Raw genomic sequence first — 13,092 nt, forward strand, 5'->3', positions numbered from 1 at the left:
TGTTAAATGACCGTTGCCAGACCTGAAGCTGGATTTAAAACGAAACAAAAGAGCCGTTTTGTAAATCTTGGGGCATGCCGATATAACTGTATGTCAGGCCTGGAAACCATACTAGACTTTAGGGTTCCAGACGCTGCCACATTTTTCCCCTGAGGGGAGGAGGGGGGATTGAGGGGTATGGTAACATTCTTCAAGCGGTCAAGGTCGGATGGTGTTCACATCTGCAGGAAGAGTGGCAAGAAGATATTCGAATGAACTGGGAGAACATGGGACCATGTGACCAGCAAAGGGTTAGGAGGGGTGGGACTCTTGGGGTCTGTATAACTGGGAAAAGAATCCGGAAGTTCAGTTTTGGAATTTCACTCATCGTGTGCCAGTTTCCTCATGCTAGTAAAGAACTCTGAAAAACAATGGCTTCTGAGTTTTTTTATGCAGAAGAGGTTTTTCTGGAAACTTGACACTGTACATGAATTTACAACTGTAACTGAACCCAGAATCACAGTTGTAAGTCACTGTGGTCATTAAGCAATTCACTGGACCTGAGGTTACAATAATTTTTGTGACGATTATTAAGCAAATGTCATAATGCTTCAGCAAATCTATTTCCCCCAATGGGCATTTTTTGCTGGAAACCAAAAATAAAATTGGCAAAAAAATGTCACAAATGACCGTCACCTGACATTGGGACACTGCAACCTACCAAATGCCCAAAATGCAATCACATGACTGGAGTGGGAAGAAGGCAGGAATGCAGCACAGGTGGGTTTCAACAGGTTCTGACTTTTTTTTTTTTTTTGCATTTATATCCCGCCCTTCTCCAAAGACTCAGGGCGGCTTACACTATGTTAGCAATAGTCTTCATCCTATTTGTATATTTATATACAAAGTCAACTTATTGCCCCCCAACAATCTGGGTCCTCATTTTACCTACCTTATAAAGGATGGAAGGCTGAGTCAACCTTGGGCCTGGTGGGACTTGAACCTGCAATATTGCAAGCAGTTGCTGTTAATAATAGGCTGCATTAGCCTGTTGCACCACCAGAGGCCCTAGTTCAGACTAGTTCTGGAGAACCGGTAGCAGAAATTTTGAGTCGTTTGGAGAACTGGTAGTAAAAATTCTGACTGGCCCCGTCCCCATCTATTCTCTGCCTCCCAAGTCCCAGCTGATGGAGAGGAAATGGGGATTTGGCAATAACCTTCCCCTGGAATGGGATGGGAATGGAGATTTAATAGTATCCTTCCCCTGCCACGGCCACCAAGCCATGCCACGCCCACCAAGCCACACCCACAGAACCCAGTAGTAAAAAAAATTTGAAACCCACCACTGGAATGCTGCCACAATTTTGAAAATGAGTCCTAAGGAACTCTGGGGAAGGACCGGTCATAAGCCTACTTGCAAATGTCATCAAATTTCTTCACTTGTGACAGTCTTTCTGTAGCCACTGATGGATATAAAATACCTCCTCTAAGTCACATATATGTTACAAAGGTCCCAAGGACCAATACATTGAAAATCTGCAGGTTGAGCTTATCTAAACCTCAGATAATCTGAATTTCTTACCTGCAGCTAACCAACGCCACCGAGCAGATCTCTTTCACGGTCGAACGAAACTTTGAGATCCAGAACCAGAGACCGGCCTTTGTGGAGGTGTACGACTATTACGAGGGTAAGCGCAGAATATGCGGCTGTTTGTTTTTTTATTTTTGTAATTTAAGTTTTTAATTTATTTTAAATACAAGTACCCATATTGCAGCAGCTGCCAAAAACGCCAACACAATTCTGGGCTGCATAAACAGAGGGATAGAATCAAGATCACGTGAAGTGTTAGTGCCACTTTATAATGCCTTGGTAAGGCCACACTTGGAATATTGCATCCAGTTTTGGTCGCCACGTTGTAAAAAGGATGTTGAGACTCTAGAAATTGTGCAGAGAAGAGCGACGAAGATGATTAGGGGACTGGAGGCTAAACCATATGAAGAACAGTTGCAGGAACTCAGTATGCCTAGTTTAATGAAAAGAAGGACTAGGGGAGACATGATAGCAGTATTCCAATATCTCAGGGGCTGCCACAAAGAAGAGGGAGTCGGGCTGTTCTCCAAAGCACCTGAGGGTAGAACAAGAAGCAATGGGTGGAAACTGATCAAGGAGAGAAGCAACCTAGAACTAAGGAGAAATTTCCTGACAGTTAGAACAATTAATCAGTGGAACGACTTGCCTGCAGAAGTTGTAAATGCTCCAACACTGGAAATTTTTAAGAAAATGTTGGATAGTCATTTGTCTGAGATGGTGTAGGGTTTCCTGCCTGGGGGTTGGACTAGAAGACCTCCAAGGGCCCTTCCAACTCTGATATTATTATTATTATTATTATTATTATTATTATTATTATTATTATTATTATTATTATTATTATTATTATTGTTATTATTATTGTTATTATTATTATTATTGTTATTATTATTGGAGTATGTCTGACTCTGTTGCCAGCTCCGCAGGCTGCTGGCGAACCACAGCACCGTTGTTCCACCACCAACAATAATGCAATTCTCGGTGACATATCTAAATTTACATTCAAAAGTGCTCTAATTTCTCTAAACACCATGTCCCATATTTTTTGTGCACTGTCACAATCCCACCACAGCTGCTGTTGGTTCTGAAGTCGAGCCCGCACCACAGCCAACCTATCCCCACAAGGACTCCAAAGCCAAATCTTGAAAGATGGTTAAAGAACAGCTCACATCCCTCTGGGATGCAGGGGGAAAACGCAATTGGTATTAATCATAGTTTCCTTCGTGTTTCCAGGTGCATCAGCAGTGGTTTCATACAGCACCCCCTGCAGCACAGGTACCGTATGAGCTCCTTTCGGATTCTACTATTCTCTTCCACCTTTTTTTTTTCTTTGAGTGGAAAATTTTAAACATGGCCAATTTCAATGTTTATTCTCTTGAATAGATTCTTCCAAAAACCTGTCTTTGGTTTATGCCAGAGGCCTCCAAATGTGGTAACTTTACAACTTGTGGACTTCAACTCCCAGAATTTCTCCAGCCATCCTCAACCGCAACTATTTTAAGATGCGTGGACTTGAATTCACCTGACAGCAGAAGTCCACACTTTTTAAAAGTTGCTGAGGTAGAGACACATTGCTTTAGATTAGCAGTTCTCAACCTGTGGGTCGGGACCCCGTTGGGGGTCGAATGACGATTTGCCAGGGGTCGCCTAAGACCATCGGAAATATGGGAAGTATACTTGCGAGTGGAAGAATCGCGCTCCAATGGTTGACTCCACAAGCCAACTGCAGGCTCTTCAAATCGCTAGCCGAATTCGGCTTCAGGCACGATGAATTAAAAAAGAGAGAAAATCTTTGCTCTGATGTCTCCCTCTCACGCCAGCTGCAATCGCTCCCAATCGCTAGCCTAATCTGGCTTCAGGCGCCATAAACTTAATAGGGGAGGAGTCTCCGCTTTAATGCCTCCGTCCTCAAGGCAATCGCAAGCAGTTCAGATCGCTAGCCAATACGGCTTCAAGCGCAATAAATTCAAAACGAAAATAATTTTATGGTTGCGGTCACCACATCATGGGGAATTGTATTAAAGGGGTCGCAGCACTATAAAGGTTGAGAACCACTGCTTTAGATGGTTGGCATCTTTGAAATCCATTGCTTTAAAAAGCAATGCAATGAAATCCACTGTTCAGAAAAGTATGCAGAAGTGAGGTTGACTTCAGCTTGCCCTAATCTGATTACTTTGAACATGGCTCAAAGTTTATAAGTGATACACTTTTTTATCAGTTATATACGTTTTACATAACTTTGTAAGTTTTCTAAGTTATTGTTCATAATTTACATTGATATGTGAAGCTAGCCTCTGATTTATTCAAGAATGACACTTAAATCAGGTCCTTGTGCAATGTATCATCCAAGGGTAGGCTTCAAAAATTTTAGCACAGGGTTCTCTGCCCAATTGTTGGGTGGGCGTGGCCATGGTGGGCGTGGCCTAGTCAGCCTCCTGCACCATGGCGGGGGGGGCGCGTTTTCGCCTTCCCCAGGCTTTGGAGGCTTTCCTCAAGCCTCTGGGAGGGCAAAAATTGCCTCCCCCGGGATCTGGGGGCCCTCCGGAGCTTCCGTGAGGCCCGTTTTTCCCCCCTCTCCGAGTCTCCATGCAGGCCCTGCACTTACCTCGCATCCAAAATGGGCCACGTGAAGACTCCTGGGAGGGGACAGGCGGGGTGGGGCAGGCTGGGAGGGGCCAGCCACGGGTGGGGTTTGGAGGTTTTCTGACCCGGCCATAACGTTAGCTACAGGTTCTCCCAAACTCAGGCGAACCCGTAGCAGCCCACCCCGGTATCACCTCAAAAATTAGAAGGGGACAATTCAGCTCCTTTCCAAAATTGCTACAACCGGCTGGTGTTCAAATGTGTTGGGCTTCCATTTCTTTTGTACACTAGCTGAGCATGATCATTTTTGTCCGATGTATTTGGAGAGGACAGGTTTCAATCACAGCCACTCCCGTCCGATTTCTGTTTAACTGGTCCAGCAAGAAGGATGTGAAATTCACTTTACGTGCTAAATCATCCTAAGAGGAGAAACGTATTTGGCTTTGAGAAAAGGTTCAACACCCAAATCTCTTTGTCCATCTTTGGTTGAATGCTTGGCTTATTGATGTTTTGAGGGCCATTTCTCTCCCACAGCTCATGTTGGGAACGCATGAAGAACAGAACAGCTCTCCACCATCTCAAGTCGGTCCCACTGTTGCTTTCCCCGATGAGAAAACAAGAGGCAGAAAACAGCCGCCCAAAGACCCAAGAAGAATAATCTGGGTGCCTTAAACTCCCGCCATATGAGCCCCAAGGAATTTGAGATTACACACTGGCTTCACCTTCTCTCCGTTTGGGTCTGGAAAAACAAACATCTGGCATTTGCTGTTGTCTTCTCCGATGGTGGAAAGAACGAAACAAACAAACAAATAAATAAATATTGGGAGTCCATCAGCTGTGGTTCGAATCTATCTCTAACTTGAGTTTCCCCAATAGGAACAGGTTCGCTGGGGATATTAAAGGTGAAACTGCAACATCTCCAGAGGTTCTAAGACTGGGGGAGATTGTTCAACCCGATTTGATTTGACTGGTTGGTAAAATCTGTTTTAATGGATGGTCCTTACCTAGTCAAACCCAAAACTCTGGGGGTTCCTGGATGGGCAAAATTTTTAGAATTTTCAGCCAATTTTGAATCAGTTTTTTAAATTTGCTTTTAATTTTTGTATCTGTTGTTTTATCTGGCTGTAAACCGCCCTGAGTCCTTTGGGAGAAGAGCGGTATAGAAATTGAAATAATAAATAAATAAAAAGTGGAGGAAATTGTAGACCAAACTCAAAAGTCACAGAAACCTGGATAGTTTGCCTCCACCTTGTAGGTTACCCAAGGACCTGTAAGAAAGCTACTTTGATTATTTAGCAGCCATCCAAACCAGTGTTTCATAACCTTGGCAATTTTCAGTTCCCAGAATTCTCCAGCCAGCAACTTCAGCAGGGGTTCCACACACACATAAAAGCATGCTGGCTGCGGAAATCTGGGAACTGAACTTTCTACATGCCCAAGTTGCCAAAGTTGGGAAACACCGATCTAAATTGAGGAGAAAAAATCCTTTTTTCTACTACTACTACTACTAATAATAATTTAATTTTTATACCGCCCTTCTCCCGAAGAACTCAGGGCGGTGAACAGGCAGATAAAATAATACAATACATTACAATAAAAACACTATTTAAAAAACTTATTCAATATAGCCAAAATTTAAAATAAAATACAAAATATAAAATAAACCCCAATAAAATCCATGTTTAAAAACCCTATTTAAGCCAGTCCTGCTCGGAAGAATAAATATGTCTTCAGCTCGCGGCGAAAGGTCCGGAGGTCAGGAAGTTGTCGAAGTCCTGGGGGAAGCTCATTCCAGAGGGTAGGTGCCCCCACCGAGAAGGCTCTCCCTCTGGGGGTCGCCAGCCTACACTGTTTGGCTGACGGCACCCTGAGAAGACCCTCTCTATGGGAGCGTAACGGCCGGTGGGAGGCATGTGGTAACAGAAGGCGGTCCCGAAGATATCCCGGTCCTATGCCATGGAGCGCTTTAAAGGTGGTAACCAGCACCTTGAAGTGCACCCGGAAAACCACAGGTAGCCAGTGCAGCCTGCGCAGGATCGGTGTTATATGGGAGCCACGAGGAGCTCCCTCTATCACCCACGCGGCTGCATTCTGAACCAACTGAAGTCTCCGTGTGCACCTCAAGGGGAGCCCCATGTAGAGAGCATTGCAGTAGTCCAGGCGAGAAGTGACGAGGGCGTGAGTGACTGTGCATAAGGCATCCCGGTCTAGAAAGGGGCGCAACTGGCGGACCAGGCGAACCTGGTAAAAAGCTCTCCTGGAGACGGTCGCCAAGTGATCTTCAAAAGACAACCGTCCATCCAGGAGAACCCCCAGTTTGCGCACCCTCTCCATTGGGGCCAATGATTCGCCCCCAACAGTCAGCCGCGGTTGCAGCTGACTGTACCGGCATCCACAGCCACTCAGTCTTGGAGGGGTTGAGCTTGAGCCTGTTTCTCCCCATCCAGACCCATATGCCTGTTGTCCTGCTAGATACCACATGACAAAACACGCCATCTCTGCTTCAACAAGTTTAGGCAATCTGCTGCCTTACTGACATTTTTAGGCCCCTTCATTCCTGTCCACCAAACAGCGTGTGAGGGTGTGGTGTGGGAGTAGAACTGACACCCAAAGCCTCCGGAGGGCAACAAATTCCTTGTCTCGCTCTTTCAAAATACCCCCTTTTAATGTCACATGTCCCCCCTCCAAAAGTGGCTCAGTGGCTAAGACACTGAGTTTGTCGATCGAAAGGTTTGCAGTTCAGCGGTTCGAATCCCTAGTGCCGCGTAACGGGGTGAGTTCTCGTTACTTGTCCCAGCTTATGCCAACCTAGCAGTTTGAAAGCAGGTAAAAAATGCATGTGGGAAAATAGGGACCACCTTTGGTGGGAAGGTAACAGTGTTCCATGCGCCTTTGGAGTTGAGTCATGCCACATGACCACGGAGATGTCTTCGGACAGCGCTGGCTCTTCGGCTTTGAAACGGAGATGAGCACCGCTCCCTAGAGTCAGGAACGACTAGCATATATGTGCGAATGGAACATAAAATAAAAACATTTATTTAAAGAACACTCAGTCACTCATCTCCTGTATTTATAAGCCTGGGTGATTCATAAGAACAGTAAAAATAAATAAAACCTACTCACAAAAGTTCTGACATCCCAAAATACACACTCCTCCAGGTATGAACATCTAGATTCACTGGGCTTGAGCCGCTACCTGACCGACCTCACCTTAACACACTTGGGGTATTAAGAGAATCAGAGAAAGTTGTTTCAACTTACATTTAACAACGTGGCAGTAGGGAGAGATGGAAAAGGATTCACTGAGGTAGCATTTGCTATCAGCTTTTTTTGTGAAAACTAGACTGGGTGTGTGTGTGTCAAACTGGCGCTTTAGGGGTGGGATTCGACACAAGGCTAGGCCCACTCCAGCTCCGCAAAGGGGAAAAATGTTGTGAAACGTCACATGATGGCAACGTGACGCGGTGATTTTGACACCCATGAACCAGACCATCGGCTTCAGCAGTTGCTAATATGCTTTATGGCATAATCCTCTTAAACACATGTAGTTAGTAGAGGTTTGTCATTGTTTTGAATTTCAAAAATGGGCTTTGAAAAGTGCAGTTTAAATTCAGCCTCTGACTGCAACTCTTTAAAGTAGCTGTATCTTTTTGTAGGCTTTTGCAGCAGCTGCAGGCGGCAGAGAAAAGATGCATCTGCTTTAAAGAGCTGCAGACTTTTGTTTGTACTTCCACATCTCCGAAATATTTTTTCCCAAATTATTTCGGAAATCCTTTTTTTTGGAGGAGGGGGGAGGGAACTGAATGTAAAGAAACAAACAGCCCTGTTGTTACAATGGTATCTTGGAGTGGTGGAATTCGAAACTATGAATACCTTTTTTCCCATAAGGAGTAGCTTATGCGTTGAGTACCAAACAAAACGACGAGTACCAGGATAAAAATTTTCGCATCAAAATGTGTTGTGTACCAAATTCGATGAGTTTCAAAGCAGTTGTCTAACAAAGTAACTGTTCTGTCCTCCTTCGCCTCCGTCTGAATGATGGCTTAATTAGCCGGCAGTATCAGCTCTGGCAGCAGAATAGCAAGCGTCTGCCAAGTGTCTCTGTTAGCTCCCTCGACGCCGATGAGTCACCCAGGAACAAACTTCAGCTCTAAGTTAATCAGTTGATTTGCCTGCTACGAAGAGGCACAGCAGTTCTTGCTGCCTTTGTATCCTGTGGGGTGTGGCTCTATGACTCAGAACTTCCTAGGCCTGCCCCACCCCTGCTTCTGTTGTTCCTGCCTCTCCTGCCTACGAAACCTAGGGTCCAATCAAGCCTGATTGCCATCAGCTGGGTCTGAAGGCGTGGCCTGGGGGGTGGAAAGAGTCAGGGGACAGAGATCTCGTTATCTCTTCCACCTGGCCTGCCTCTGGCTCCTGGAGCTGAGCCAAGGAAGCCGGTGCTCCCAAGGTAAGTCCTGACGGCCCTTCCCCCTCACTTTCCAAGTCACTTTCTGGCAGGAGGCCTCGCTCCAAGTCACTTTCTGGCAGGAGGCCCAGCTCCAAGTCACTTTCTGGCAGGAGGCCCAGCTCAGGGGGCGCAGACACAACAGTAACATTGTATTTGGGTGAACAAAATAGAAAGGGTTCTGTGGATGCATTGAACCTGGGTTATAAAAAGTATTTACCTGTACGAGAACGACTGGCAGAATGAAGGGTGGAGTCAAAAGAAGAATCAGTCTAGAATTTCTACATAGCTACAAACAGACTAAAACCAACCTCTCTTGAATTCTGCTGACCCTTATCTACTGCTAAAATAGTATTGTTAATAAAGTAGGTTCCTGTGTATAGGCACCTTGAGACAAAACCCCATAAAAACAAGAAAACCTGGGATTAAAGCTGACACAAGTAATATTGTCATTTCAGAACCAAGTCTATTATCAAGGCAGACAACTAAACAATATTATCTGGAGAGGTGTTTTTTTTTGAGACAAGTTAATTTATTTTGATATGCCAAGATAAAGATAAGAGCTCTCAGTTACTTACATTGTTAGCCAAACTTTCTCAACTTTGACAGCTTGAAGATGTGTGGACTTCAACTCCCAGAATGCCTGCTGGCTGGGGAATTCTGGGAATTGAAGTTCAGACTCGTCTTAAAAGTTATTGAGATTGACAAACACCGCTTTAGGGTTAAGAGTATTTAAGTGAAGCTGGAGTTAGGGCAGTGTTTCTCAACCTTGGCAACTTTAAGATCTGTGGACTTCAACTCCCAGGATTCCTCAGCAAGTCCAGCTAGCTGGGGAATTCTGGGAGTTGAAGTCCACAGATCTTAAAGTCACCATAGTTGAAAAACACTGGGTTAGGGTCACTTTTGAGGACAGTCTATTTAAAGAAAGATACTTTTTAAATATTACAGTGTTTTTGGTATTATTATTATAAATTTTCAAACATTCTCTGGGTGGAAGGATTTTTTTGTCTGGTAATTATTCTCATATTCCTTACACCAGGGTTCTCCAACGTTGGCAACGTTAAGACTTGTGGACTTCAATCAGTGGTGAAATTCAATTTTTTTTACTACTGATTCTGTGGGTGTGGCTTGGTGGGTGCGGCAGGGGGAGGATACTGCAAAATCCCCATTCCCTCCCCACTCCTGGGGGAAGGATATTGCAAAATCTCCATTCCCACCCCACTCTGGGGCCAGCCAGAGGTAGTATTTGCCGGTCCTCCAAATTACTCAACATTTCCACTACCGGTTCTCCAGAACCTGTCAGAACCTGCTGAATTTCACCCCTGACTTCAACTCTCAGAATTCCTCCGCCAGCAAGCATTCTGGAAGTTGAAGGCCACACATCTTCGAGCTGCCAACGTAGCATGGGCTGGCGGAGGAATTCTGGGAGTTGAAGTCCACAAGTCTTAACGCTGCCACGGTTGGCGATCCCCGCTTTACACCAGCTCATGCTTTTGAGGCACCGTGACCATCTTTATCATCTCTCCCCTGTGTGAATGGTCTGGTGCTTCTTCAAATTTCCCATCTGGCTGAAGTCTTTCCCGCAAAGAGAACATTTGTACGGCCTCTCGCCCGTGTGTATCCTCTGATGCTTTTTTAAGTCTCCTCCCAGGTTGAAACCTTTCCCGCACTGAGAGCATTTGTAGGGTCTCTCTCCCGTGTGAGTCCTTTGATGGTTCTTCAAAAGGACCGCCTGGATAAAGCACTTCCCGCACTGCAAACATTTGTAAGGTTTCTCTCCCGTATGAATCCTCTGGTGGGTCTTTAAATTTCCCTTCTGGTTGAAGCATTTTCCGCAGTAAGAGCATTCGTACGGTTGCTCGCCGGTGTGAATGCGCTGGTGATTCTTCAGATCCCCCTTCTGGGTGAAGCATTTCCCACACTGGGAGCATTTATTGATTCTCGCTTCAGTCCCGGGGTCTTGAGTTCTTTTCAGCGGCTGCATGTAACAAAAATTCTTCCCGCTTTCGGCGCCGCTCTTCGGCTTCCAATCTGCACGGAGGGTCGGAAAGATCTTCAGACTGCTCCCTTTCCCGCGTTCGGAGACTTCGTGGCTTCGATTCGCCGTTAGGATTTTTTCCGGTTTATTAAAATATGAATTATGTGGCAGGTTTTCCTCCGACAAAGGGCGCATTTTGCATTCCTCCCCGGAATATTGCATCCCAAGTTCAAATCTGTAGCGGTATTTTCTGCCGTAACAGGAGAACGATGGCATTTTATCCCAAGGGGGTTTTGTAGTACTTTCGAGAATGGCAGCCGTACAACTCCCAACACGCCGAGCACGTTCGATCTGGGTTTGGGATTCACTGTTTCCCTCCAGTGTTTCCACAGCTGGTGCTACGTTCCCCAAATTCAACAGCGGAAGGCTCTCGTGTGCCTCTCCCGGTTTCTTTTCTCCATCCTGAATATTCTCCACTTTCACCAAACTTCTCGTTCCATCACCTACAGCGAGAAAGAAAATCAGTTTCCTCTTGATCTGCTGACTCTTTTCAAGATTCCTATTTCGCCAAGTCACAGACTTTTTCTCGTAAATTCGTTCGTTAAATTCAGCCTATCTTTGGATAGCTGGACCAGCCCCTCTCCTCATCAAACTTCCAGACAACTACCTGTGTTTCCCTGAAAATAAGCTTGAAAAGAAGCAGTCAGGTTTATTTTCAGGGTAGGTCGTATTTTTGGGGAAACACGGTATATGTGTACCAATAAACTCCTACCCTCAAACGACGCTATGAAGCACTGCACACCAGAAAAACTAGACACAAGAACATTTTTTCCTGAACGCCATCACTCTGCTAAACAAATAATTCCCTCAAAACTGTCAAACTATTTACTAAATCTGCACTACTATTAATCTTCTCATCGTTCCCATCACCCGTCTCTTTCCACTTATGAGTGTAACTTTGTTGCTTGTATCCTTACGATTTATATTGATATTGTTTCCTGATTGCTTATTTGTTCCCTATGACTATCATTAAGTGTTGTACCTTATGATTCTTGATGAACGTATCTTTTCTTTTATGTACACTGAGAGCGTATGCACCAAAGACAAATTCCTTGTGTGTCCAATCACACTTGGCCAATAAAAAATTCTATTCTATTCCATTCCATTCCATTCCATTCCATTCTAAAGGAGAATATTTGTAGGTCAGAGTTGAAATGAGGGGTGTTCTCTGAGCTTTCTTGTTTTCTTGTAGACATTTCATTACCCTAACTAGGTTAATATCATTAGTGTTAGTAAGGAGTGCTGTTTGCTGCCAATTTATATTCTGGTATCTTGCCTGTCTGGGTGGGTGGGGGTGGTCTTAGTTAGGGGTGGGCTTCAGATCCTTTAGCAATGGGTTTGCTGTCCTGTTGCTGGGTGGGCATGGACGTGACCTGGTGACTTACGGGACCGCCTACTGCAACCAACGGCCTCCCAGCGACCAGTGCGCTCCCATAGGGTGGGCCTCCTCCGGGTGCCGTCGGCTAGACAATGCCGGCTGGCAACCCCCAGGGGGAGGGCCTTCTCTGTGGGGGCTCCAACCCTCTGGAACGAACTACCATGAGCCAACTCCCTGATCTCCGGATTTTTCGACGCAAGCTGAAGACATGGCTGTTTCATCGAGCAGGACTGGCCTGATAGTTTTAATTGGGAGTTTTAATTGGGAGTTTTAGATGGGTTTTATTTTTTGTTGTAGTGTCAGCCAAATTTAAATATTTTATTTTATCTTATTTTAATGTTTGTAGAAATGGTTTTAATATGGCTGTAAACCGCCCTGAGTCCTTCGGGAGAAGGGCGGTATAGAAATACGATTAATAAATAAATAAAAATGATGGGTGTGGACTAGTCAGAAGCCTGCACTATGGGTGAGGAGGGTGTTTTTCGCCCTCCCCAGGCTCTGGAGGCTTTCCTCAAGCCTCTGGGAAAGCGAAAACAGCTTCCCCTGGGGTCCAGAGGCCCACTGTAGACAGGCCCGTTTCCAGACTTTCAGAAGGTCCGTTTTTTGCCCTCCCAGCCCCTCCATAAGGCCCCTGCACTTACCAGGAATGATGAATTTATTTATTTATTTTATTTATTTTATTCTATTTTTATTCCGCCCTTCTCCCGAAGGACTCAGGGCGGTGTACAGCCAAATAAAAATCCACTATATACACATTAAAACAGGACTAAAACAGAACATATTACAAGATGGCCAAATTTAAAACAATTTAAACCCTAAAATATAAATAGCTCCAATTAAAATTTAGTAAAACTTCTAGGCCAGTCCCGCTTAAATAAATAGGTGCGTTTTCAGCTCACGGCGAAAAGTCCGAAGATCAGGCACTTGACGTAAACCAGGGGGAAGTTCGTTCCAAAGCGTAGGAGCTCCAACAGAGAAGGCCCTACCCCTGGGGGCTGCCAGCCGACATTGTTTGGCGGACGGCACCCTGAGAAGGCCCTCTCTGTGTGAGCGTACGGGTCGGTGGGAGGCATAAGGTA

The 13,092-nt window shown here is 45.2% G+C and overlaps 2 protein-coding genes across 6 annotated transcripts in view; one reads left to right on the top strand and one right to left on the bottom strand.

Annotated features, from left to right (window-relative positions):
- Nucleotides 1–4,984, top strand: part of LOC131192027 (alpha-2-macroglobulin-like) — a 95,361-nt gene extending 90,377 nt beyond the window's left edge. For both annotated transcript variants that reach the window (XM_058170784.1, XM_058170783.1), the window contains exons 34-36: nucleotides 1,568–1,667; nucleotides 2,801–2,842; nucleotides 4,685–4,984. In XM_058170784.1, the coding sequence (XP_058026767.1) occupies nucleotides 1,568–1,667; nucleotides 2,801–2,842; nucleotides 4,685–4,704 (162 nt within the window). In that variant the 3' untranslated portion in view covers nucleotides 4,705–4,984. The remainder of the gene's footprint in view (nucleotides 1–1,567; nucleotides 1,668–2,800; nucleotides 2,843–4,684) is intronic.
- A 3,785-nt stretch (nucleotides 4,985–8,769) lies between these two features.
- LOC131192034 (zinc finger and SCAN domain-containing protein 12-like) overlaps nucleotides 8,770–13,092 on the bottom strand; it is a 34,470-nt gene continuing 30,147 nt past the window's right edge. For 2 of the 4 annotated variants that reach the window (XM_058170805.1, XM_058170803.1), the window contains exon 6: nucleotides 9,430–11,078. In XM_058170805.1, coding sequence (XP_058026788.1) covers nucleotides 10,114–11,078 — 965 coding nt within the window. In that variant the 3' untranslated portion in view covers nucleotides 9,430–10,113. Of the gene's footprint in view, nucleotides 11,079–13,092 lie in introns of all 4 variants that reach the window. The other 2 variants (XM_058170804.1, XM_058170806.1) reach the window with 2 other exon arrangements.

This window comes from Ahaetulla prasina, chromosome 2, assembly GCF_028640845.1.
Source record: "Ahaetulla prasina isolate Xishuangbanna chromosome 2, ASM2864084v1, whole genome shotgun sequence".
In the NCBI taxonomy this organism is placed as follows: Eukaryota; Metazoa; Chordata; class Lepidosauria; order Squamata; family Colubridae; genus Ahaetulla; species Ahaetulla prasina.